This window comes from Colletotrichum gloeosporioides (assembly GCF_011800055.1).
Source record: "Colletotrichum gloeosporioides strain Lc1 chromosome Unknown consensus_97, whole genome shotgun sequence".
Taxonomy (NCBI): Eukaryota; Fungi; Ascomycota; class Sordariomycetes; order Glomerellales; family Glomerellaceae; genus Colletotrichum; species Colletotrichum gloeosporioides.
The window spans coordinates 104,430-129,695 of record NW_025544742.1 but is presented as its reverse complement, the minus strand read 5'-3'; the positions used below and the strand labels follow the sequence as shown (position 1 = coordinate 129,695).

Here is a 25,266-nt window from a genome sequence, read left to right as displayed (position 1 = left end):
TGGTTTCATTGCAGCTGTCGAAACAGGAGTACAGGAGTTGACACTTGTTTTATCTTACAATATTTCTCGTAATCAAACAATTTGCAATTCGGTCTCCTCAAAATCTGGTCCCGCACCTTCGCCGTCCATAAGGTCGTGAACGTAGCAGTCACCTATGATGCGCCACCTTCCGTCACCAGCTTCTCGAAGTGTAAAGACAGAGTCACATCCATGAAATAGGGTAACGGTATCCCCAGGTTGTGTTCCGTCAACACACCATCCAAATCTTCCTGCATCGGAACGGAAGAAGCGTCTGTTCAAGCTCCACTTTGCATTCGCTCCGATGACCAGCTCAAGATTCTCCTTCTGTTGCAGGTAGTATGAGTCGGCATCGCGTAAAGATAATCCGTGGTTGTCAATCTGGTCTGCCAGGAGCTGTTGAAGTATCCCCTCGGGTCCCTCCATGAGGGTCATTGTCTTCAAGTAGACATCAAATCCGGTGGCGCATCCAGCGCTCGGGCGCTTGTTCTCTCGAGTGCGGTTGTACATGAATGCTCTCCAGAGATTCTCCCACGTTCTTGGCGTGACTTTCTTATCCGGGAATGCAACGTCCACAACCCCGAGATGCCAAGCTTTCGCATCTTCCCTTGCTTTCTCGATGATTTTCATGTACCGGTATCGAGCATCCTTGGGAATTCTGGTTTCATGCTGCTTGGCTATTTCTTCAGAGGTGCCTTCTTGGCCTTGGGAGGCATCCGTTTCCCCGTCATCTCTTGAACGTCTGGACATTGACTTTGAGACCTTGTCCACTGGGTGCCAGGCGAAGAAGCTGGGTGGAGAGCGCTGAGGCTCAGCATCGAGAATCGGACCACCGTATTGTGACATTTCGAATTCGCCCCAATCACCGTCCTCATCGTCGGCCGGGTCCATTGGCCCAGCTTGCTTTGGGGGCGGTATCCGACGCTTCATCTCAATAGCAGCGACCTTGTCGAGAATTCTCCCTTTGATGCGAAGAATCGTGCCGCCTTCTTCAATGAGAAGCTCGGGGTTAGTGTTTCCAGCAGCTTTCATTTCTAAGCCTCTGATTCTGAGCGGCTCGGTCCACCCGGGGCATGTCCAGTCCGGCACCCATGAAGGCAAGTTCAATGTGGTGGGTTTGGGGGAGTCGACGCAGTGGGTTAAAATGTCCATATGTCCGGCCTGCAACTCCCTAACGGCAAAGTCTGTGAAGAGCTTCTCCGCTGATTGGCCGTAGTCGACCAAAAACTCGTCTTTCCGCTCCGTTAGACCCAGTACGCCGTAAATCTTATCGCTTGGTATGGTCGCGTTGAAGTCTCTCAGCTCCTCCATCAATCCCAGTAAGGGCATGGTCGAGAATGGCGTGGATTCGTCGATTCGCTCTTGCCTCAACTGCTCCATGACGGCAATTGTTTTGAGTGCTTTACATTCGACTATGGTGCTCTGGAGTTTGTACATCTGGATCGCGCGGACCACGCTTGATAGGAATGTCCATCCAAAGCTGAGACTTCCGAGGTGCACGGTGATGTCCTTGGAGTTCGCGACCTCTTGTATGATCCATGTACGTTTGAACTATGTAGCTGTCAGTTTGCCTGCCATGCTCTGCCCGTTCGGTGAAGATACACGTACCCACGCCCTGTTGAGCATTTCAGATAGCAAGCCCCAGTCTAGCCGCTCGGTGTTTGCTGTTTTCTCAAAAAGCCATTGAAACTGAGGGACAGTCATGTCTTTCTCAAACAGGCCCTTTTTGTACAGATTGTCAAACACATCTGAAATTGCCATCACGGTCCTAAAGGCATGAAAGTCCATTTCTGTCGATTCGCCAAGCCACACTCTTGTTCGCGACGCACCCCCATACACCTGGCCCATGATTTTGACGTGCTCGTTGCGCTCAGAAATGTCCTGCTGGTTGATACAGAGAGCATCAACCCAAATCCGCAAAGGGGGCCCGTCCTCCTCTCTCAGCCTCCTTAAAGCGCGAAACAGCTCGCCACCTATAACAAGAGTCACGCCGTCGCAGATGATGGATGCGTCCGGCATCTTGCCGCCCAAGCGAATGTAAGTTTCGCCCATGTACGGGTGGTCTACCAGGTCCTTGAATTTCAGGGTTCCCCCTTTCTCGACGAGCTGTTGGTCTTCGTCTTCGACGTAGACTGCCCACGGGAGTTCGTCATCGGGGCCGATGCCGGGGTCCCGATCAATGCCTTTGCTCCAGCAGTAGCTCAGTGCTTCGTATGGCTCATCGGGGGTTGCGATGTTGATGTGGGAGAGACTGCATATTATGTCGTCGGTGAACTTTCCGGGTTGGACAGTAAGAACACGGGTCTCATGTGGTAAACTGAGCTTACGATAGGGATAGGTCGCCATGGTAATGTTTGAAGTTATCGACGATGTACAGAAATGTAGTTGGAAGTGCAAAGATGACGCAAAGCCGAATTTCCAGTCATATGTGCATTATATCCCATTCAAACACAAGCAGGTTGAAGCTTGGGCTGCCTCTATGAACATGGGCTCCCGCAGGACTGCTGACTATGCCAGGCAGCAGCAAGGAGCAGACCCCTGCACGCGTCGCATCGTCTTCAATCAATTGGTGGAGGACCCTGGTCGTCTGTTAGGGCTGAGCGCTAGACACCAGTCGGTGTTACTTGGATGCTAGAATTGACGGCAAGTAAAAATAAGAAAGGGATTTCCGTTCAAAACCCTGATTTTCGATCTTCATGTAGGATAACCTAACATTGATCCGAGAAGCCACAACATGTTGTCATCTTGTCGGGAGAAAGTGCGCGAGTTTCCTGTTTCGGACTGTGGATCTGGAGGGGTTCCTCTACCCCAAGATGTTGGAGATCATGACAAACTATTATCGAAAAGTTGGGGTATATCAGAATTATAAGTACGCTGCAGGTGTAAACATCTTCGAATAGCTTGTCTGGCGTGTCAATTCCCTTCAGCTTCAAGGACAATCAATGCAATTTCAAGATGACTACCTCAGAAGGCCCAGGACTGCTTCATCAGCCAGTAAAAATGGCCTGTATTCAGTTTGCAAGTGGTATATCTGAACTTAACCCCCAAAATCAGGGGCGGAGAGCTGACCTGGACAGGATCGGATAAACCCCTCAACCTTCGGGAAGCTCGCCAATACGTGTTGGAAGCGTCATCCCACGGCGCCAAGATTGTAGTACTCCCAGAATGCTTTAACTCGCCCTACTCTACGACATCCTTCCCAGAATATGCCGAAGTCCTTCAACCGGCCCCGCCTCCGGAATCCTCATCCCCGAGCTTTTACGCACTGAGCAGTATGGCCAAAGATGCCGGCGTCTATCTCGTCGGCGGCAGCATACCAGAGTTGGAGCCCGACACACGCAAGATCTTCAACACCACGCTCGTGTTCTCGCCTCACGGAGAGCTCCTCGGAAAGCACCGCAAAGCCCATCTCTTTGACGTCGACTTTCCGGGCAAGATGACCTTTCGCGAGTCAGACACTCTCTCTCCGGGAAACGCCATAACCACAGTAGACCTTCCAGAATATGGTACGATCGGACTTGGGATCTGCTACGATATCCGGTTTGCGGAGTTTGCCACGGTTGCATCTCGCAAAGGAGCTTTTGCTTTGATTTTCCCCTCGGCATTCAATAGTACAACGGGACCTTTGCACTGGGAGCTTCTTGCCCGCGCAAGAGCCCTTGACAACCAACTGTATGTGGCTATGTGCTCGCAATCGTACGAGCCGGGGTCCGGATATCCGGCTTGGGGTCATAGCATGGTGGTCGATCCGAACGGGCAGATCATGGCGACTACGGATAGGGGGCCGGCGATTGTGTATGCGGATCTTGATGATATATCTATCGGTCAGGCGAGAAGACAGGTCCCGATTGGATTCCAGCGGAGATGGGATCTCTATCCCGACATCTCCAAGCTTGTATGATCTCCTTTCCGGCACACCAAATTGAACGGAGTCAAACTTCAGCATAGGATGAGTCGGCTTGACAGCTATGTCTATTTCTACAACAAATTCTAGAATGAGAATCCTTCTACCAACTCCTTCAACGACACCAACACCCCTTTATCCCAAGTCGTGACCTTGCCTTGCCACTTGTCCCCAGCACCGCCTCCCTTGACATCCTTGACAAGATCTTTGATGTTCGGCACCAAGGCCTCGACGCCAGCCTTCTGCCCTAAGACTACAAGCTGCCCGCCTTGTTTGTCCTCACCAGTAGCCACAACCACCAAGCCGCCAGACGCCGCCAATGCATCCTTGACATTGACCGTGACCACCTTGACAAAGTCGGCGCTTCCATCGCCACGATGCACCCAAACAGCCTTGCTCGCCTGCAGCTTCGTCTTCGCAGCCTCGGCTTCAAACTGCGCTATATCGACCAGGAGCTTCTTCTCTCTCTTCTTCAGTTCGGAGGCAGTTTCCTGCGTCCTTTTCACAGTTTGGATGACTTCCTGCGGTGCGCTGGGGCAGGACAGCAGTTTTGAGGCGGAGCTCATGGCGCTGATGGCCGCTGTGGCCAGATTGATGGCTCGGTCGCCTACAGAAAAGTACAGGCGGTAGTTCTTTCCGTGGACTGATTCGCCGTGATGGACAAGGATGAGTGAGATGTGTGATGTGGATGATAAGTGAGTGCCGCAACATCTGCGCATCACAGTTAGCGTGTATAAAAGTAATGAGTCAAATGGAAGACGCACGTATTGCGGTCAATGTCTCCGATGCGAATCACGCGAACAACACCCTTGTTCTGGTCGTAGTCCTCGGGCATCTTGTGCACTTTCGCATCGTCAGGGGTTTCAACCGAGATGGGCAGGCTGGACCGGATGATTTCTGTGCATCGAGCTTGGATGGCTTGCAACTCGGCATCTGTGGGCTTGCGTGGCAGGTCGACATAGTTCATCGCAACGCTCTTGCCCATCCCCCAGCCGAGAGTGTCGAGGTTCTCATGGGTGTTCATGACGGCTGAAAGGAGATGCTGGCCGGTGTGCTGCTGCATGTGGTCCCATCGTCTCTGGAAGTCGACTTCTTGACGAACGCGGTCGCCTGGAGACAAGGGCTGCGGAGAGTGATAGACACAGCGCAACCCGACTCTTTCTACAAATTCTATCGGGACAGGGGTCTCTGAGTCACCAGAGAGCAGAGTGATGGTGCCGTGATCTGAAGGTTGACCTCCACCTGCATTTGTCGTTTCATTAGCCTCAAGACACAATAATGCGACGGCAGACTGCAACCTTCTGGGAAAAGAACCGAGTCATCAAACTCAATCAACCACATCTCAGACTTGCCAACACCGTTGGATTCCTTCGACTTGTCTTTGCCTCCATTCTTCTTGGCAACCGGCGGCGGACGCTTCTCGCAAGAGATGACCTCTGCCTCTAACGTCTTCAAATATGAGTTCCCTTGACAAGCCAGGGCTCCGACCACTTGCGGCCTCTTGGTTGATTCAGTGACCGCCATTTGGGAGGGTCTTGCGGTGTTTCGTGATGAAGAAAAGTCGAAATGTTCCAGAACAATCTCACCAAGATTACTAGATAAGATACGTACACATCGCTATCGGCGCTCGGCATGACGAGATACCGACTTAGCCATTGTTACCTCACGTGACAGAGTTGGAGTTGTTCTCCAACAAATGGGAGCGAGTCATACTTCCAAGCAAGTCAGAATATGATCTCCAAGATGGCATTCAACTTCTTCAATCAAGCAATCATCACACATGACAAGTGTCTTGGACATAAACCCAATATTAACATTTAAGTAGCTTCTAATGACAAGACTGACACAGCGCGCGGCCTTTACGGCGCAGCATTAGACGCGCACGTCCACGGTTTCGTCAGCGACTCAGTCGCGATCGCCTCAATAGAGGCCCACAGGCCAAGCACGCAGATGAGGAAGCCCGTAAGGAACAACAAGACGTTTGCGGCGAACTTGCACGTCTGCTTGCCGTCCTTGAACCAGTTGCCGTAGTGCATCCACAGCCAGAAAATGCCGGGCAGGCCGTACGAGAACCACGAGGCGAAGAGCGCGCAGATGAGGCCCAGCAGCGAGTTGAAGACGGGGATGGACTCGGCGATGACCATGGAGAGGGCCCAGATGCACACGACAATGCCGATCCAGGCGATGGTCGAGATCTTGGTGCGGCGGATCATGTGCTTGGTGTTGCGGAACATGCGCGAGAAGATGTACTTGGCGGCGACGTGGCCGTAGATGACGCCGGCGATGACGATGGTCGGGATGGCGATGCCCCAGATGGCCTTGCGCATGGTCTTGGAGCCGGCGGCGGAGAGGGCGGGCGAGGGCACGTCCGGGCCGACGAAGACGTAGATAACGATGGCGGCGAGGAGGTACAGGGTCGTGTCGGCGATCTGGAGGAGGGCGAGGGCCTTGGGCCAGTCTTCGGGCTTCTTGAACTCGCCAATGACGGAGAAGAAGCAGGAGTGGGAGGCTGGGAGATGGTTTGTTAGCATACTGTCCGGTGTTTTGCGACGGAGACTGGGTAACTCCGGGTTGGTGGCTTACAGAAAGCGATGGCGATGTTAGTCACGGCGAGGAAAGCACCGGTGAAGCCGAGCTGGCGGGTGACTTCAATGCTTCCGGATCCGATGGGGCGCTCCGCGGCGACATCACCAAGAGTGATCAACATGGCCAGGGTGATGGAGACGCAGGCTGATTCCTGAAGTCAGCAAAAAAAGGTTCTTGCGCGGCACAGAATGCGACGGGAAATAGACTCACAAGCCATGGACATCCAACTGGTATACTTGAGCGTTCTCGGGAAGTTGAGGACGGCAAAGACGGCCAGACCGACAACGGCCCATACGATGGTGCAGGTGGACGAGTTGGTCAGGGTGTTCATGCAGATGGTCCAGGTCAACAAATGGCTGCCCATGACGAAAACCTGGAAAATGACCTGCGCCCAACCAAAGACCTCCTGGAACACGCGGCCCATGCCGATAGACTTGCCGATAACCTCAACAGCGTCGCCAAAGTTCTGCACGAAGGGATACTCCTTGCGAAATTCCGCCAAGACCAGACCGGAATACGTTGAGAGGAAGCTCATGACGAGGATGAGGATGATACCCGGCACGAGACCGACAGTCGCCAGAACGGAAGGCAGCGACAGAATACCGAGGGAGACGGTCTCAGCGATCAGGACGATGCCACCTTGCCTGCGGTCAAGAGTCAGTCGTGATGTTCAGATTTGCTGCAATTCGATCCAGATTTCGGCCTCAACATACCACCAGGTGAGGGTCTTGTAGTCGATGAGCTCACCATCCTCGCCGGCGAGCACACTGTTGTCCTCCGCCGGGGGCGCGTAGGCCGGCGCGGCGTCGTTTCCCACATCCTTCTTCGTCGTCTGTTCCATCTCGGGGTTGCTGCTGACTTCCGTCGCGTTACCCATGTTTGTGCTTTCTTGTTGTGAGAGTCTGGATAGCCCACTGGTTGGTATTAAGGTTTCGGGGAGTCTTGCCGGCCGTCCGGGTTGTTATTGACTGACACCTGTTCCCACGTCACAAAAGTCGAGTGATCCGTCGACTCTGTCTTGGCAAGAGGGAATAGATTCAAGAGGTGTGGTCAGAGGAAAGGGAAAAAGAAACCACGGACGTCTGGGGAAACCGCTATTAAGCCAAATAGGAACCAATTCCAACGGAAACCCTTTCGTATGACTCCCACCCCCGAATTCAGGACTGCAGATTCTTGATATAATCCACCATGCGCGCCGCGATCGGCCTTCCTCGCTGAAAAAGCAACGAGGCAAAATGTCATACGAGGCATCTGCCGAGGCGATCTCGGCGCGTCCGGTCCACGTTTTCTGGTCCTCACACGCGCCAAAGAGCGAGACTGAGGACCTTCACGGACGGGGGTGGGCGCGCGGGCGGGATGGGCGCTGCAAACGGCCCTTTGCGCCTGCACTGACTCGGTCCCGCATCTCCAGTCCGGCCCACTCGGCGTGGCGATTTGACGACCTGGACCCTCTGTCTGCCAGGACTGGAGCCTCATGTTCCAACGGAAGCCTTCCGCAACTTCTCTCGTGGAAACTGGGAGCTTGGTCAGCTTCATAAAGTGAGGCCATCATCAGGTTATTCACGAGTTGCTGCATCTGCGGTCTCGGACTTGGCTGCTCTACATGGCTTCATCAACAGTTGATGATTCTTGTTGAGTTCCTGTTGACTCAAAGCTAACATGAGCTACCCGGACCCCAACTTTTCCAAAAAGTCAATCGCCTGATCCAAAAGTCCCCCAAAAATGCCAATGCAGCATTGACCACTGCATTGACCATGAGAAAAAACTGTCAAATACGCCTCATAAAACTTTTCAGGTGCGCATTACGGTTGCAGGTCCACCGGTTGGCTAATGTTTACGCTATAATATCCACTTGGCACTACTTTTACTAATGTTGACGTCCCAGTTGGTTTTTGTGCCCCAATTTCCCCTTTCAAAATTTTCGGCCCTTTTTCCCCGCGTGGTTCCCGTCCCACCGTCATGCGCGTTGCGGTCCCGACCGCCGGTCCTGGGTTGGGCCAAAGTTGCGCACTGCCGGCGGTGCGGGTGATTATCTGGTTTCCCATCACATTCTGCTCGTTCTGCGCCGGCCGTCTTCTAGAACCTCACAGCCTTTCTCTGCAGATAAACTTTGGAGCCAACGCTTGGGGTGCAGACGCCCGGCGGGGAACGGTGATCGGCCGACGCAACGTTCCATGTTCGGCGTAGCATGCTATTCGTGTGCAATGTAGATACACGTGTCTGTACGGATAGAAAGTCGCGTGGTTTCTCGTAAAAGTGTTGCTGCCTTGTGAACCCCTATCCTGCTTGCCCCGGATCTCAGACGATCCCCGCAATCTAGCAGTAAGATGCGTGGCTGGGAAGGGATTTCCCCGTGATCGTTGACACTTGGGTCGTGCTCTGTCCCTTCCCTCTATTTTCCCTGCATCCGATAGATGGGGAAATTCCTCGCTATTACGAGAAAACTTTGGCACCCCGGGGAGGGTCAGCTGTGACAAGCTCGTAATTGCTCTCATCTTATGTAAATTTGCCATGTATGCCTGTATTGAGCTGCAAAAAGCTGACTTTTGTGCGATTACCATTTGGTGTTTGAGAAGCACAGTGAAATACAGAGACTCAAGAGCACCCACATTCTTTCCGCATAAGACCTTTTAGAATTCCTTTCCGGGCAAGACCTGATAGAAGTTGGTCATATGCAGGTACTCATGAGAAACACGGAGTTGCCCTCTCGTCCTGAGGGAAACCGCGGTCTCGGCTTTACATGAGGCTTTTCTTGTCTTTCATGTGAAGCGAGCGAAATATATTCAAGTAGGGAGGTTGCATGCAAAAAAGTCAAGTCGAGACCATTTGACATCGGTCACAAGCTTGAATCCTTCGCTTTCAGCACCTTGAATGTAACAGCTCTTTGGGCCGAGGCTCGTTCGGAGTTGCAGACCACGCGTCAACCCTTTGCGGCTCACAAAAACAAGATGACTTCGATTGTAAGTTATGACAACGAGCAATTTGTTGTCACTCAATTCTCCAGCCGCTGAATACTTCCACAGGACGATTCATGCATCGATGAGTACCTATATAACAGTATTTCGCGTGTTAATGATACACGTGCTGATAATGCCATGCAGTAGTTATTAACGATTCCCTGACATAAACACAGATATCGAGGAGTAAAGTGATAATGAGGTACCGACAGATAAAGAGTCTAGATGCCTCAGCAAAAGAGGGATATATCGTGTCATCTCCAAGCTCGAAAGCTGACACTTGAGATATCCTACCTCGTATGTAAACTTGCTTTCGCCAGCTAAACCTCCCAATCTCATAGAAAATGGGGCTTCTCAATCACAACACTCTACATTGTAGATAGCAGTAGCTTGGGTGTTAACAGAAGGCAATTACTGTCTATTTTGGAGGTGGCTGGAATTTCATCATCATTCAACGTAAGCCCTTTCAGTTGTCGATAATTGGTCTATGCACTGTGTAGCTAAGCCTTTGTGGTCCTCTAAACTCAGGGCAGTCTATAGCGTACAAAACAACTTTCACATTTCCCATATACTCCGATAAGAGCACACAAATACTACTGTTCCATATTCTAGACTTGTTGCCTTCCAGTCCTTGGCCTGGACATGTTGCGAGGCCTCTTAGCCTCATAAGTAGTTTCCAAAGCTAGTTCACGTTCACAGTTCACTTTAGCCGGTTAGACGAAACCAGCAACCCAGACATCCATAGACCTAACACCTTTCAGACCTCCTTGTACACCCTTCAAACTCGCCTCGCACGCATCCCGCGATGCAAGAACCACAGCCCGCTCCCTCTCATCGCTCACATGCTCCTCCACCTCCCTCTCGAAATCGGAACTAAGGCAAGCACCGACTTCCCACTGCCCGTCCAAGAGGCCTTCGCCACATTGCACCAGGGCCTCGGTCTCCAACTGCCATCCGGCAGTCAGCGCCAGCTCGGTCAGCCTCTTGGGCCCCAGCACCGTGCGGACGTTGGACTCGCTATCCTTTTTGCGACACTCCAACGCCGCCTGGGTGAGGGCAGCTAACACATGAGGCTGCGCAGAGGTGTCCGTCGCAACTAATGACCATTCCGCAAGGAGCAGACGCTTGCTGTGCTGCTTCAGGGCGCGAAAGGTAGTGACAATCACTGAGGGGGAAGCGAAATACCACAGGCAGTGGGCGAGTACTGTCGCGTCAAAAGTCTTGTTTTCACTGGTGGAAGAGAGGGAGGAGAGGTAGTCCAAGGGCGGTTGCTGGACCCAGGTAATCCGGCTACCTAGCGGCCCTTGAGAGATGTGATCCTGTGCTTGGCCCAGAGTGTATGGAGCGCCTGTAGGACACATCAGTCATCTGAATGATGAGGCAGAAGAGCAAGCTAAACGAAGGACCGACCGTAATCCAGCTCTGCCGGGTCGACCGCAACCACAGCCCCTTCCTCGCCCACGGCAGAGGCAATAACAGTCGTGCAGTCACCCTGGCCGCATCCTAGTTCCAGCACCCTGGAGCCGGCAGGAATGTTCCAGTGCTGCAGGAGTGCCAGGCGGTGAACGGTCTGGGAGTGCTGGATGTTGAAGTATTTGGCATCGTGTAGGGATACACGGGCGATGGAGGCGGCGTCGAGTTGGGTAGACATATTGAACGCGATGGATTTTGATCGTGAAACGGTTGAATTGAGGAAACTTGGGAAAGGTATGGATGCTGACCATCTTATAGTGACAGAATTGGGGGGTTGCCTCGTGGGTGCTTACATGAAGGAACACCCGATCCGTGCCGCAGCACGACATACATAAGCGTTGCCCTGCTACCCCGCCTTTGTACACCAATGTCATATTACCGCAGTCATTCACTTCCGTCGTCTTACCAACTCGAATCCAAAGCTTGGCAACATATCAATTTGCTTGAAGCTTATATGACATGCCACGCGCTGGCATCTCATCTCCACCACCAGACTCTCGGCCTCGCTGGGACAGGCAAACTCCACTGTCGTGCTATTGGGTTGGGCTGTAAGGTCCAGCACGCCAAGTAGCTCGCCACGAACGGGAAGAGTCGAGTACGACAATGTGTCGTAGTCGAACTCGTCCATGCTGGAAGCGACGGGGGCCAAGGTAGCCGAGGGCGCAATAACCTGCCAGACTTCAACTTCCGTTATGTCGCCTTTGGTTGTGAGGTCTTTCACACGCGCAGAGTCCTCAGGAGGCGGCTTCCAAGAGATTGCGCAGGCGTTGATGCCAGCGGAGGGTACGGGGAAGCGCATGATTGTCGAGTCCTTGCCTTCTGTTAGCTATTGGAGGGGAAGAGGGCGTTGACCAAACACGAAATGCGGACCTCGACAGTAATATAGACCTGAACCCCATCACCCCACACAGCATTCTTGAGCTTCCGGCTCACGCGTGCAATTCTATCCGGCCAGGCGTGGTGATAGACCTTGGGAGGTGGAAGCATCTTCGTCACCCTGTCCAGCCCCAGCCTTGCGTCACCATAAGGGAGTGCCTCGAGTTCAGAGTCGGAGAAGGGGTAGGCTTGGTATTTTGACAGTGTAGCGGGAAGAAGGGCAACATTCGCAGCTGATAAAAGCGCTACTGCAAAGGAGAAGTAGAAGATGAGCCTAGGCAGCTGCGAGGGCTTTGATGGCGCGAGCTCAGGGAGGGTTTCTGAAGGTTCCAGCAAGGGCGCAGAATGGTCATCGTCTTCGTCCTCCTCGGAGGAGGAACGCTTCTCGAGAGTGACGCTGGAGCTCTCGCCATCGTCATGCAGCGCGAGCGCCGCATACCGGGAAGAGTTGGACTTTCCTTTGGCGGAGAACATGGTGAGGGGTGGGGCAAAGAGCAGAGCAACGCGAGCAAGAAGGGAGAGAGGAGCAAGAATAGAGAGAGAGGGTGATTGACGTGAAAGAGGGAGGGCGAGCGCGAGGAGTGAGACGGCACGCGGTGGTCGAAGGCGAGGTTGGAGTAGGCGGTGGCGCTCATGGTGCTTACCCTGCAACGGTAAGTACTGGGTAACTCATATCTCGTAAGATCTGATCTTCACCGAAGTACTGAACATGCATGCGGCACAGTCAGCTCGGAGAGCAGCATCCAGAAATTGCAACATTGTGGACCTGCATCACGCCCGGCCATGGTACGCATGGCTGCCTAAATATTCCAGGGTTTCAGGAACTTCTGCATTCACTCCGCCTGCGCAAACATCTAGCTCGGCGACAAGACACATCGCTTTGCATCGACATCACATTATGGATCTGCATGCATGGTAAGCATGATATCTCTGGCAATCCTGTACGTATTTGACAGCTCCTCCTAGCGGGTAGTGAAGGCCTCAATAGTGAAGCGAATCGGGTTGTCTGAGCCTGAGGTACTTCAGTTTAGGTTCTCTCTCCGCCGTGGAGGAGAGATGCATCGTCACATCAGCATCGTGCTGCACTCGAATTCTTTCAGTCAACCATGCCTTCCCTCCGCACCGCAATCACGTTTATGCTTGCCCTCGGCATCGGTATCAACCCCACATCCGCCGCACATGCTGGCTTTCATGTCCAGTTCCCATGGCTGTCCCGCGGTCAAAAAATCTGGACCCGGCCGGAGATAGATCAGTACAATCCTTTCTGTCGTAAGGTGACTTCCGCTTCCCGTTTAGCAGCAGCGCAAACTGAAACAGAGAAGGAGACATCGTACACAACCCCCAAAGATATGCCCACCGCTCCCGCACCTTTCTCTCCTTCTCTGGTCACCCTGGGGACCTTGTGACGGCGCTGTATTCTCGGAGCAGAGTCCCAAGGGAGAGAAACGACTTTACTCACATCATCCTACAAGATGTGCCCATCCAGCCTTCGGGACAGCTGTGCGTGAACGTAACGATACCGTTTCAGACCAAGATTGGCGAGATGGGTGTCATGTACTTCGAGGCGAGGGATCCGGAAACTGGGAACGTGGAATACTATGTTTGTTGCCCCGACGTTCAAGTAGCGAGGCTCATACTAATGCGAAGACAGTGCTCTGATGTCAAGATGGCCGACATAGAGGCCCTCCCAGAAGAGCATCCGGCTATGTGTGCTGCCGGCAACGAAACCCTGATCCCAATGCCGGATGAGTTTTTGTAGATACAGGACGGATGTGTCAGACTAAGGTGCGGCTTATAGTGGTAGAAACAACGGTGTCTCTTAGGCGTAGCAGACGTAAATACATATCTACCTCTAATGATCATAGACACGTTGTTCCCAAAAATGCAGCTTTGCGCCCCAATCTGCCTTAAGGAGCAATGGCTCATTTTAAAGCCGTGCTATGCTCTGAAGAGGAACATAGAATCCAGCTTCCACAAACACACGGAATGATATAAACACGCACAGAAAAGATAATCGAGAAAACACTTGATGTACTCTTGTTTGAATGCGACATACTTCTGTAACGAGTGTGATGAAAATCGTCGCAACACCTAGCTCAAGCACCAAACTACGATCACTGGAAGTTCGCAAAAGTGCAGTTGCACCGTGCTACATCTCCCCTTCTCGTCAGCTAGCTAAACCTGCACCGTACAGAAATTGCCCCAGAAGGAGACCTCCAATCCCCCTCATCTTGCCATTAATGTCCCTGGATTTATACAGACTCGTCGTCGTCTACAGCGTACCTGTGGCGCTTCTCGAGGGCGGTCTCGTCGTCATCCAAGGCGTATCTGTGACGCTTCTCAAGGGCCGCCTCATCGTCATCCAAGGCGTATCTGTGACGCTTCTCGAGGGCAGACTCATCATCGTCCAGAGCGTACCTGTGACGTTTCTCGAGGGCAGACTCGTCGTCATCAAGGGCGTATCTGTGACGCTTCTCGAGGGCAGACTCATCATCGTCCAAGGCGTATCTGTGACGCTTCTCGAGGGCAGACTCATCATCGTCCAGAGCGTACCTGTGACGTTTCTCGAGGGCGGTCTCATCGTCATCCAAGGCGTACTTGTGCCGCTTCTCGAGAGCGGTTTCGTCGTCGTCAAGAGCATATCTGTGACGCTTCTCGAGGGCTGTCTCGTCGTCATCAAGGGCATACCTGTGACGCTTTTCGACGGCGACCTCGTCGGCATCCACACCATAGGTATGTCGGCGAACCAGATCAGTAGCCGGAACCGCTGCAGCCTGAATAGGGAGAATGTTGAGGCCGAGGCTGGCGAGGCTGAGCAGGGTGACAGCGAACTTCATGTTTGGAGTCTTGCGGTAAGCGAGTAGATAGATGCTTTTCACGGGTGATTTGAAGATAGAGATGTTTCGTTGATCCGTAATTGTTAATTCTCGTTGTGTCCGAGGTAATTTATGTGTTTCTCGTTCCAAAGGGGACGAAGACTCGGAGAATAAGTAGGTACGCACAACGACCATCAAGGCCTTCAACAAGACTTTGAAGGATTCCCTGGCGTACACACCGAGCTGCATACCGTCGAAAAATACTCACACACGCCATTTCTTGGCCAGCAGGTGACTAGAATCGCTGCGACGCCACAGCTTGATGGATATCCTTCCCGTGCGAGTCTTTACTCGCTTGGTTGACCATCATCAAATTCGGATGCTGATCTCGTAACTCCTCCCGGCCGCATATTCCGTTCCCTGTCGCCGATTCGACTATGACAATGCACCTGAGTTCCCTCCTCACTGAAACAGGTGGAGTCTTACGAGCTGGTGCTCATCGTCCTTTGCCAATGGTAGTATCGTACAAGCCGCCGTTCTCTTGACAAAGTGCCGCAAAAGTGGTAGTCTAACGTCTTTCGTCACTTGCGACCGCGAAGTAGGCGGCTGATTTACAGACACGAGAGGGGTAGTTTGCGGGTATATCCGCGGGCATGGCGGCTTATGGTCTAGATTCTGACTGGCTTTCGGTAACTGTCACCCCCCACCCCCATTTCCCTTGCCCTGTGTTGGGTTGGTAACTCTCATAGGCTCGGCCCCAATGCCACGAAGGATTCTTGCATGACAATGCTTGTCGATTGCGTGCCAAGTCACTGCCATCCAGACCACGTTGTCTTGGTTCGCCTTGGTCTCATTAAGCTTCCCAAAACCTTGACCAAGATGTCTAGTCTCCATCTTTCGTCGGCCTTGGCAGGCAACAGCCCGTAGACCCCATGTCGGAAGCAGGTGCGTAGATCCGTGCCGTAGCGGCACGGGTGTAGTCGCCTGCCGATTGGAGGATGGCGATCGGAAGAAAGCGTTGAATCGCGCTAAACCTGCAGTCATGGTAACATCAAGTCCCCGCAGATAGTTTGAGATGTTTTCGGAAGGTCGGATGCATGGGCCTTTACAGAGTCCAAAAGGGATCTTCGTATGTCGCTGCCTACTAAGGTATCAATTTGCACGAGGGCGTACTTCACAGGAAGTGGCTTGGCAATGGCGTTGCGCAGCAGGCGCTTGGGGAATCACTTAACCGCCTAGTAGTCTCACCAACCACGTGCTGAATAACGGGAGTGACGTGAACCAATGTCAGCAGAGCTTTAGTAGACATTCAGCTCGAAAATGTGTACGACTTGCCACTTTGGTCTTAACGGTGAGCGGGCGATACAACGTTTCCAGGAGTAAATGATAGGCTATAATAACTCCATTCTCACCAGAAAGTCAATTGCAGGTTCACGCGATAGCTATGGTGAGGTACTTGGCGTGATCAAGTACCACTATGACGAGCTGCCTGAGATCTCCACTAGCTGCACCGGAGCGTACAGATGGTAAGCTCTGTTTACGATCTGTCAGAAGGATTTGGGACCTTTGTCCCATCTATCTAGCCGGGCGATGCTCCTCTGACATGATCAATTGTCATCTACACCGGCAACTTCACAGGCAACACGCCCGGAGTAAAGTACGGTAAGTGACAACTTGGAGAGTAATCCCGGTATTTGCTTATGTAGCATTATCTGCGTTCGTTACGAACGGGATAGCCTTTGTGGAAACGGTCTCGGTGGTTCGTGAATCGTCTCTGCTGACTCGTGCCTTCCTCATCATTGACGAGATCATTTGAATGAGGGGTTGAATGCAGCAGCCTTACAACCGGGCTTCCAACTGCCTCGATCCTCGGAAACCAATCCCTACCTTCTCACTCAACGTACAGCGGATACATGCGGCCATACTTGTGTTAAGCTGAAGTCGACCGCTCCTGACGCTGAAAAGAGTCGCGCTCTCTCTATGCCAACCTAGACGCACAACCCTACCAAGACACCAAAATGTTCCTCAAATCCCTTACCTCTCAATTGCGAGGCCCCTCCCTCGGCCTGCTCACAGCGCTGAGCGTATGCCTTGTCCTGAACCTAGGGGCTCTGCTCTTCTCCCTCCGCATCTTGACGCGCGGATCGCGAGCATACAGTACGCCACATCTCATATCATAAGCCCTCTCTTCACCACCATTACTGACTCAAAATCAGCATACCTCGAAGGCGACCGGCCTCGTGAGCTCCCTATCAAGGTTCGCACCATTCAAGCCGACTTCCACGACGACCCCGACCACTACGGGATGGACGGCATCGCGGCCACAGCCGAATGGAACGCGATTCGCCCTCCCGGCAAAGGCTTCGTATTCCTGGGGGACGAGCACTACGCCTTTGGCGTGTCGATGTGGCATCAGATGCACTGCCTAAATCACATCCGCGCGGTTATCGTCAACGGGGACGACGGATCAGATCATACATGGCACTGCTTTCATTACCTGCGTCAGGGTATTCTTTGCGCCGCCGACACGACTCTAGAGGCAGGCGGTACTAGCAAGAAACTGCCTAATGGCGATAAAGTTGCTACGGGCGGAGGAACTGTGCATACCTGCCGGGACTGGAGACAGGTACACGATTGGATGGAGAGCGAGCATGACAAATGGACACCCGAGATGTATGAGAGGATCAAAGAGTCTAGTTTATAGAGATTCTGTCTTCTATCAAGGCCAGACTACTAACAGATTGATCAAGTATTCAAACAATTGAACAAATATCAACGTGTTGATTTTGCTTATTATTTCCATTCTCTCAGTTCTGCAAGAAAGCATGGACAGAACCACACGCATATTTTCATTTGAATTCAATATGGGTTTAAATTGAATGCCTTAAACTGAACTACAAGACGTTTGACGTATTGATCCAATGGCCCCTCTCACTCCTCGTCCGAATACTGATAACACAATGGCCAAGACTCCGTGTCAAACACCCGGCTCGGCGCCACGGGTACACTCTGAACGTCAAAGGGCATCAGATGATCTGCATGCGCTTCCAGATCATAGCGTGGGTCGCTCATATTCTTCGGGTTTAGGGGTATCCCGGAGAAGGCGGCGAAGTTGGATGGGTGGTGGCGCTGCCACTGTACAAGACCCATTATCCCATGTCAGCACACTACTGTAACAGCGAGGCACAAGGGGATCAACGCGTACCTTGTTCCACAACCGGTCCAGCTGAGCATGATGCAGCCAGAAGAGCGGGTCATTGGGCGTGAAGCTGACCGCCAAGTCCCGGCAATCCTCCTCCGGCAGGGCCTTCGGGCAGTCTCCCGCCAGGTCGCCGCCGACGAAGTTGTGTATGTGGTTGTGCATCAGGGCCATTGCGTGCTGGAACTTGAAAAAGTCGCCAGTGGTCTGCTCGGTCGAGTTGCGCACGAATTCCGGGCCCAGGGTGCGGTTTTGAGGTAGCTCGTGTTCGAACCAGCCGGTGATGAGGGTGAGATTCCTCCGCAGTCGGTGCGGGACCGGCCAGGCAAGCTCCAAGTGAGAAAAGGCGCCCGTTCTGACGGCACAGTCGGCCTCCGAGGAGTCGCAGTCACCCGTTCCGCCTAGCCCGTACTCAGTAGAGTCCTCAAAAACGGGCGAGCTGAACAAGTCTGCGTGATCGCGCGACCAGTCCCAGTACGGCGTTGGGCCAGTATACCCGCAAGTACGGCGGAGAGACGAGTCGAAGAGGTAGGTAAACCACCGGTCTGTTCTCGCATAAGTAGGCAATTACCAAGTCTGGTGCGTGCTTGGGGGCGGGGGCTCACGCCATGGCAGGAAGTAGGCATTTCTATGTGCGCTGTGCTCAACTGCTGCGTGGGAGTAAGAGAAGTCGTCGTACAAACTCTTCTTCCCCTCGAGGACCGTCTGATCTGGCGAAAAGGACAGCCGTTCGTGTCGTATACCTGCTAAACATTTGACAGCTCCCACCCAGCCGGCTTTCTCGCCATGCGTCAACGTTCGCCATTCTTTGCGTGTAAGTAGCTTGCTGCACCGCTGTGCTTGTCCACGGCTGGGAAAGGCTGTGAGAACGGCGAGTAGGCAAAGAAACAAAATCGAACGACCCATGGCTATGGTATGTGGTTTGGGCTGTAAGAGTAGACTCGGAGGAGAGCTCGCTAGGTCATACTGGTTGCAGTACTAATAGATGGGGATATAGAGAATATCCCATGTAGTCAGCATGCACAGGATTGGTCACCATTATTGATGGATGCGATCATCCTTGTCTCAGTCAGCAGAGCAGCCATTGCGGCACAATTTTGCTGCTCCATCTCACATTTCCCAGGAGGTCTCTGTATTATCTTTTCTCATCAAAACTTTCCTACTCCCTCCTAAGGAATAACTGGCCTTCCACTCATATCAACATGGGAGCCAAAGGCGCGACCATGCATACCTCGATCTATCCCTCCCGCTTCCTCGCGCTCTCCCTCTTCATCGTCTTCCCTCTCTACCTCGCCATCCGTGGTTCTTCTTCCCTATCTGACGTCGCTGTTGTCCTCTCCTCCCTATCCTCGCGCGCCGAAGCTCTTCACATCTCGCTCACTTCACCCATTGCTGCCACTCCCGCGCCAACCAACCAAACCGTTGAATCTTCCGGCGAGCCCGCAGGGTCCAAAAGCGGGAAGCAACATAGACAATCCTCCCTTCCCAATGGACTGGCCCACGCCATCACCTCCTTCGAGCAATACCCCCTCCTCGCCGAGCGCGCGCTACACCGCAAGCACACACGGTACTCTAAGCAGACATCCGCGCAGAAGGCCATCAGCAACAAGCTCGGCTATCCCACACACTTCGAGAAGGCCAGGCAGGGGATCGATGCCAACGCCCGGTTCACGGAACAGATCGCTCAGATCGCGAGGGCGCATTACCACACCGGACCCCAGGCACTGGGGGACGATGAAGACGCCGAGTTCGGTCTTGTAGACCTGGCTTTTGGACATCTCTCGCGAGACTGGAGCCCACAGGGCGTCAAGGAGAGACTGGCGGTCTTCCCGCCTGTTCTGGCTGGGCTTCAGGAACACTTTGGCGAGCATGGGAACGGGAAAAATGTACTTGTGCCTGGAAGCGGCATGGGCAGGCTGGCGAGCGACATTGCTGATTTAGGTGCGTCTCCAATCTTTTAGCAACGGCTGCATTCAAAAGGCGCGCAACCTCAAGTTTCTCACACTCAGCGCAGGATACAACGTCACAGCCAACGAGCTAGACTACGGGTCCATCCTCGCCTACCACCTCCTCACGAACCACACGACCTCCCTCCACCAGTACACTTTGCACCCCTTCGTGACCAAATGGACTCATCAGGCCAACCCCTCCTCGCGCTACTCCGCCGTGACGGTACCGGACCACTGGCCAAACAAGACCGTCAAGCTCGTCGAAGGCGACTTCTTAGACATGTTCCCCGAGGACGGCCAATTCGACGCCGTCGTCACGCTGTTCTTCATCGACATCTCCAACAACGTGATCGACTTCCTGAGCAACATTCATCGGCTGCTGAAGCCTGGCGGGGTTTGGGTCAACCTAGGACGTACGTTCACTATCTCCTCCGTTCTTGGAACATAAGAATCCAATACCTCTCTTGTCACCGGCGTCACCGCCAGAACTCAAGCTAACCTTGTGTACACAGCGCTGAAATGGGGCACCCACACCGCTCTCCAGCTCTCCGCGGAGGAAGTCCTCCAGCTAGCAGATCTGCTTGGCTTCGACGTAGATCATACATCGCGAAAGAGCGTCGACAGCCTGTATGCTGATCAGCCGGACACGTTGCTCAAGTTCACATATGGTCAGTCCCTACCATTTTCTTGTGCGAGGAACGAGGACCTTTGCTGATGGGATGAGCAGTAACGCAATTCTGGACGGCGACCAAGAGGGTGTAAAAGGGACGAGGGGTTATTGCACCCTGCGCCTTCACAGCTACCTACCCAAGAGCCACATCTTATTGGTCTGTTTGTCTAATTTGCTCAAGCCATCAGGGAATATCACAAAATATCTTCTTGTTTCCTCGGACGCATCCGTGGCTCTGGAAGCTGACATTGAACAACTTGGACGGCAATGACAACACTGGAATTTGATGATAACCGAGGCTGGCCCAGTTATGGTGGGTAGTACACCTTGCCGGAGGGGATACCACATAGATTCCGTGGTCTTCCCAAAGTCAGTCGTTGGGTCACAGCCGAAGACTCCGTAACTCCCTAAGCTGCGGTCGCATGATGGCCTTCTAATGTTTGGTCGCGTTGTGCGTGAAGAACTGCTATGATACATAAGATGAAGAAAGGAGACAGGACATTCACGCATGTATAAATGTAGACGATCATTCGAAAACGTGTTTGCGATTGTCATATTGATACATTTGACCGTCGCCGGGGCCGAGGTGTTTCGGTGGTATCTATCTAAACCTTTGTCTCGCATCCTACTTGATCCCTCCATATTTCCGTTGCGTTATATACATTAATATTACATATAAAATAGGGTGTGTGCGCCTTATTTCATGGGCGTGATGATGAGTACAATCCATTCAACCTTCTCCTCAACGCTTTTCAATGGAGTCCAGTAGGTAGTGAGCTTCTCCATCTTTCCAGCCTCGCCGACGAGACTTGCAAACCCAGACCTGCTGACGGGCCTCCCGGGCTTCTTCGAACTTCCATCGGAGTCGTCCTTCGAGGACCTACCCCCACCGAGACCAATGAGACTGCCCTTGCGGGCGAGGTACCCGCCTCCCAGCATAACGTCCAACGTGGCGGCCTTGCCGTCCCGGATCACGCGCTCGCGCACAGTGTTCTTGAAACTCTTTGTGACGGACGGCGAGTCAGCCAGCTCGGACAGCACTGTGAAAATGTCCCGGTGCGTGATGCTGTCAGCAACAGGCCCCAGACCGAGGACATCGAGTGCCGCGGCAGAGCAGTAAGCGACGCTCAGTTGAGGCGCTTTCCGCTTGCTCGGATCAGCTGGTAATGACGACGAGCGTGGCGGGAATCCAGACGGACCCTCCGTGTTTTGAAGAACAATGAAGCGGCTGTACGCCTCGTAAACGGTTTCGACCTGAGAGCCAAGAGAGAGGCGTTCTTCTGAGCCAACGGTAAGAAGTTGCTCAAGTCCGAGCCCCACTCCCTGAGACGGTGACGCGTTTTCCTGATTGTTGTTGCCGCCGTTGTTGTGCGTGGCATGCTTCCGGAATGGTTGAAAGAGGCTTTTCTTGGGTCCTTTGTTGTGGAGACTATCCCTGTTGCGGAGGCTTGTCCGACGTTCCGTCTTGCGGTCACGGCTGCTAGTTCGGCTCATCCTCCGGCTGCTTCGAGATTCCCGACCCGAGTTGTCGTCTTTCGGTGTTTCGTCCAGCGCCGGACCAAAGTTAAGAACCCGAACGAGGTCCTTGTACCCGGTGACATGGTCTGAAACGTCAACCTGTCCTCCGAGGTAGTAGCGGACCTTTCCGGAAGAATCTGTGAGTGGGCAGGTGAAGAGCAAGTTCCAGAAAGGGGATCCGTCGCGGCGATAGTTGAGAATTAGTTCTAGCGATTCCTCCTCTTGCACGACAGCCTCGCGAATTCTTTTAATGGTGTCCTGGTCGGTAAGGCCACCTTGGAGGAATCTGCAGTTTCGTGGCAGAGCCTCAATCTTGGAAAAGCCGGTGAGCGAAACAAAAGCGTCCGATGCGGCGACGATGGGATTCTCGGGATTCAAAGCATCGGTGAGACAGAAAGACTCGCCAAGGCCAGGATAACTGGGACCACGGGTGCCCGACAACGAAGCTGAGGTGCAGAGAGCCAGCTGGTGCTTGACATAGGCAGGGAAAATGGAGCGCGCAACCCTCTGTTCTACACATCGCTTGGATTCTCCGAAGAGGGAGTCGAGGCCGGGCAACACGCATCCAGTCAGTTGCTTCATGTCTGCGTTGAGTGACTTGCTGACGGTGGATGGCAGGTTGGCGGGCGTCGGCATTGATGAAGCTTGCTTTCCAAACTGCGCCAAGCAGCGGGAATACTCCTGGACTCGAAGGAGGAACTCGATATCGGGACCGCTCCCGCGGCTCGAGGCGAAGTGGAAAAATCGTTGTGACGTCTGCACATTGCCGAGAATCATCTGGAAAACTTCGCGGCCCAAGAAGTCAGGGATGGGCAGCGTCTCGGTCGGCTCCGCTTCCATCACGGGCGGTCCGAAGCTCCGGCGCAAACTCGTGGAGATACTGTCGAGGCTTGTCCACGTACCGGGGCCGAACGTTGGTGATCTCGGGGAGCCATCGGGGTTGTAGTCGGTATAACGGCGGAAAGCGTCTTCGTTTGTATGTAACGTCAAGCCGGAGTTGCTTCTCAAACGGAGGGACATCTTGCTCGGTCGGACACTGCGGGGGGTTGCGGGCGGTGAGAAAGTCATGGTAGGAACTGGTAAACACGAAGACGACGGCGGGGTAATCTTCATGTTTGGGTCCATCAGGCCCTTTGGGCTGTGGTTGTAATCATTGTCGTACGGTGGCGTCACCGGCGATCTCCTTGACATAGAAGACATGTTGTTGCTGTAATTTGATAGTAATGAGCGTCTGCAAATGAGTGTGTAGTGATTGTAATAGCCGTCTGGCAGGCTGGGCCGAAAGAAGGAAAAGAAAAGAAGAAAAGAAGAAGAGATTAAAGAAGATTGGTTTCCAAGTAGATCAAAATCAGACGTTGGACAAAGGCTACCGTTGCATCATACCTTGGGTAAAGAAACAGAGTGACGGACGCCGATACCACATGCCACCACGGAGCAAGAGGGGTTGTTCCTCTGGAGATGGAAAAGACGGCGGTCCCAGATGCTTATAGAAGAGGCAGCAGTGGGCAGATCCTGACTCGCACAGGCAGACTTCTCTTTGGTGTTGTGGCAGGCTTGTCAAACGCCATGGCAAGTAGGATGTCTTAGGGCGACGCCACGAACTTGCGGGGGAAAGTCGGGCACGCTGTACGCCGTAGCTCGCCCAGGAACAAACGGGCACGACAGACGGCGTCCGCTCAGCGGCCCTGGGTATTTCCCACATCGAACGTTGATCTCGGGAGATGCATGAACGCTCGCAGTATGCCGGTATAAGGCACAAGAAGCGTCGATCAATGGCATGTCGGCAGGGCAGGTGCAGGTAGGAACGGGGACGCATTGCGGGCCTTGTCGATTCAAGGGCCAAACTAAGCATCGGTCTGTCGTTCCAGGCTCCGGCACCAGGGGTGTTGCTATTGCCAGCTGCGTGTGGTAAAAAAAGCAATAGGCCGTGCGTCACGGTTGGTTCGTCGAGCTGATGGTGGCGGCGTCGAGAAGTCGGTATCCCGGGCCTCTTTTTGGGACGAGTGCTTTGTGTTGGCGCTAAGATAAACAGAGGGATTGGCAACCATGCCATCTGAAGTGTGGCGGGGATGACGGAGATCAGCGAGGACGACCGAGACGAGCAGGGTTGACCAGGAAATTTTGGGCCACATGGTAGGCGATCTCCCGCCGTTGCGTGACGATGGAGCAGCACGGGGCCCTATTTCGAGCGTGGTCGACACACCCAGACCGCCTGGTTGGGACGCCTGTCCCTGTCGTAGGCTTGATATGAAGGGGTTTGACGCCGTTGCGACGCTCTGGCCTGTGGCGGCGATGGCGGCGGTGGAATGTCGCATGCTGCAGCCGGTGGGCACATTGGCACAGCAGCTTTAGTAGGTGCGAATATGGCGACGCGCAAAAAGCGGCGGTCAACAGGCGACGAGGCGTGCATGCTGAAAGCAAGGCAGGCCATGCAGGCGGTGTTGGGATTGTCCCTGACAGTATCCGTCCCGAGGACCGTACGGACACGCGGACGGGGGACAATGAATTGGCCAGGCGGATGGGAATAGGGCGGGATCCCGTGCCGGCGTTTCATCATAATGAATGTTTCGGCTGCCATCGACATGTCGCAGATGCAATGGGACATGTCGCTTCTTGGAGACGAACGGCTGGAACCCATCACGGGATAGTCTGGTTGTTGGGGGCGGCGTCATTCTCGGCCGGGAGACAACGGTACCCGCGAGACGGCTCCATTTGGTTGCGAGGTGACTCCGAGATGGCCTTGGTAGTTCGTGGTGGTGCGGGTGATTGGTGGTGGTGTGGCCCGGTGACCGTCGCGGCTAGAACAGAACAGTGGTCGTCTCGAAGGAGGAGCTCCAGGATGGGGGGACGGGAGACGGAGACGAAGACGTAGACGTAGACGACGCGCCAAAAAGAGTAGAAGAGCTAAGGACGGCTGTGCGTTTGGCTTTTGGGCCTGGGGTGTATCAGGTCTTGGTCCTCCCGGCTGACTGCCTCGCTCATTTTGGGGCCGTTTTCAGGTGTGAAGCGATCGACAAACAGTCCGGCCTTCTCTGATGGGAGTCTGGCGAGAGGTCCATGCTGGCGATGTTGACGAAGACAGCGATTTTGGGAAAGAATGGAAGATGAGGATCATTCGTCTGGTCCGGGCGGGAGATACGATCAGACGGTGCTTGCAGGGATCGCAGCTGCAGGAAGACGGGATGCCAGGTTCGGACGAAAGAGGCGACGGTCTGTGTAACCGCGCTAGATGTCTTTTTTTTTTTCGGTGCATTTTTCCACTGTGCAGTCAAATGGCCATCGGAGTGATTGTTGGGGTGG

At 53.6% G+C, this 25,266-nt stretch overlaps 10 protein-coding genes across 10 annotated transcripts; 4 read left to right on the top strand and 6 right to left on the bottom strand.

The window, feature by feature from the left end:
• Nucleotides 1-72: 72 nt before the first annotated feature.
• On the bottom strand, nt 73-2,364 carry GCG54_00009620 (uncharacterized protein; the record flags this gene model as incomplete). The annotated part of the gene is made up of 2 exons (XM_045409560.1): nt 73-1,569; nt 1,627-2,364. 2 exons carry the CDS (start codon nt 2,362-2,364, stop codon nt 73-75), a joined length of 2,235 nt encoding a protein of 744 aa, XP_045257504.1.
• A 609-nt stretch (nt 2,365-2,973) lies between these two features.
• GCG54_00009619 (Hydrolase C26A3.11) lies at nt 2,974-3,919 on the top strand (the record flags this gene model as incomplete). The annotated part of the gene is made up of 2 exons (XM_045409559.1): nt 2,974-3,043; nt 3,096-3,919. The coding sequence occupies 2 exons, from the start codon at nt 2,974-2,976 to the stop codon at nt 3,917-3,919; spliced, it is 894 nt and encodes a 297-aa protein (XP_045257503.1).
• Nucleotides 3,920-4,008: 89 nt separating this feature from the next.
• GCG54_00009618 (putative alanyl-tRNA editing protein alaX) lies at nt 4,009-7,409 on the bottom strand (the record flags this gene model as incomplete). Its single annotated transcript, XM_045409558.1, has 7 exons — nt 4,009-4,633; nt 4,687-5,164; nt 5,215-5,516; nt 5,807-6,431; nt 6,506-6,652; nt 6,719-7,152; nt 7,222-7,409. Coding segments are annotated over 7 exons (2,799 nt in total), but the record flags the coding sequence as incomplete, so codon positions are not given.
• A 2,769-nt stretch (nt 7,410-10,178) lies between these two features.
• GCG54_00009617 (uncharacterized protein) lies at nt 10,179-12,288 on the bottom strand (the record flags this gene model as incomplete). Its single annotated transcript, XM_045409557.1, has 4 exons — nt 10,179-10,813; nt 10,876-11,162; nt 11,331-11,749; nt 11,809-12,288. The coding sequence occupies 4 exons, from the start codon at nt 12,286-12,288 to the stop codon at nt 10,179-10,181; spliced, it is 1,821 nt and encodes a 606-aa protein (XP_045257501.1).
• Nucleotides 12,289-12,920: 632 nt separating this feature from the next.
• GCG54_00009616 (uncharacterized protein) lies at nt 12,921-13,573 on the top strand (the record flags this gene model as incomplete). Its single annotated transcript, XM_045409556.1, has 3 exons — nt 12,921-13,083; nt 13,137-13,414; nt 13,466-13,573. 3 exons carry the CDS (start codon nt 12,921-12,923, stop codon nt 13,571-13,573), a joined length of 549 nt encoding a protein of 182 aa, XP_045257500.1.
• A 493-nt stretch (nt 13,574-14,066) lies between these two features.
• GCG54_00009615 (uncharacterized protein) lies at nt 14,067-14,651 on the bottom strand (the record flags this gene model as incomplete). The annotated part of the gene is made up of 1 exon (XM_045409555.1): nt 14,067-14,651. One exon carries the CDS (start codon nt 14,649-14,651, stop codon nt 14,067-14,069), a length of 585 nt encoding a protein of 194 aa, XP_045257499.1.
• Nucleotides 14,652-16,648: 1,997 nt separating this feature from the next.
• GCG54_00009614 (Oxidase ustYa) lies at nt 16,649-17,334 on the top strand (the record flags this gene model as incomplete). The annotated part of the gene is made up of 2 exons (XM_045409554.1): nt 16,649-16,787; nt 16,847-17,334. 2 exons carry the CDS (start codon nt 16,649-16,651, stop codon nt 17,332-17,334), a joined length of 627 nt encoding a protein of 208 aa, XP_045257498.1.
• Nucleotides 17,335-17,561: 227 nt separating this feature from the next.
• GCG54_00009613 (Tyrosinase ustQ) lies at nt 17,562-18,735 on the bottom strand (the record flags this gene model as incomplete). The annotated part of the gene is made up of 3 exons (XM_045409553.1): nt 17,562-17,765; nt 17,836-18,374; nt 18,435-18,735. 3 exons carry the CDS (start codon nt 18,733-18,735, stop codon nt 17,562-17,564), a joined length of 1,044 nt encoding a protein of 347 aa, XP_045257497.1.
• Nucleotides 18,736-19,052: 317 nt separating this feature from the next.
• Nucleotides 19,053-20,540, top strand: GCG54_00009612 (Carnosine N-methyltransferase; the record flags this gene model as incomplete). Its single annotated transcript, XM_045409552.1, has 4 exons — nt 19,053-19,770; nt 19,844-20,191; nt 20,291-20,446; nt 20,506-20,540. The coding sequence occupies 4 exons, from the start codon at nt 19,053-19,055 to the stop codon at nt 20,538-20,540; spliced, it is 1,257 nt and encodes a 418-aa protein (XP_045257496.1).
• Nucleotides 20,541-21,144: 604 nt separating this feature from the next.
• Nucleotides 21,145-23,166, bottom strand: GCG54_00009611 (Phototropin-2; the record flags this gene model as incomplete). Its single annotated transcript, XM_045409551.1, has 1 exon — nt 21,145-23,166. The coding sequence occupies one exon, from the start codon at nt 23,164-23,166 to the stop codon at nt 21,145-21,147; it is 2,022 nt and encodes a 673-aa protein (XP_045257495.1).
• Between the last annotated feature and the right edge of the window lie 2,100 nt (nt 23,167-25,266).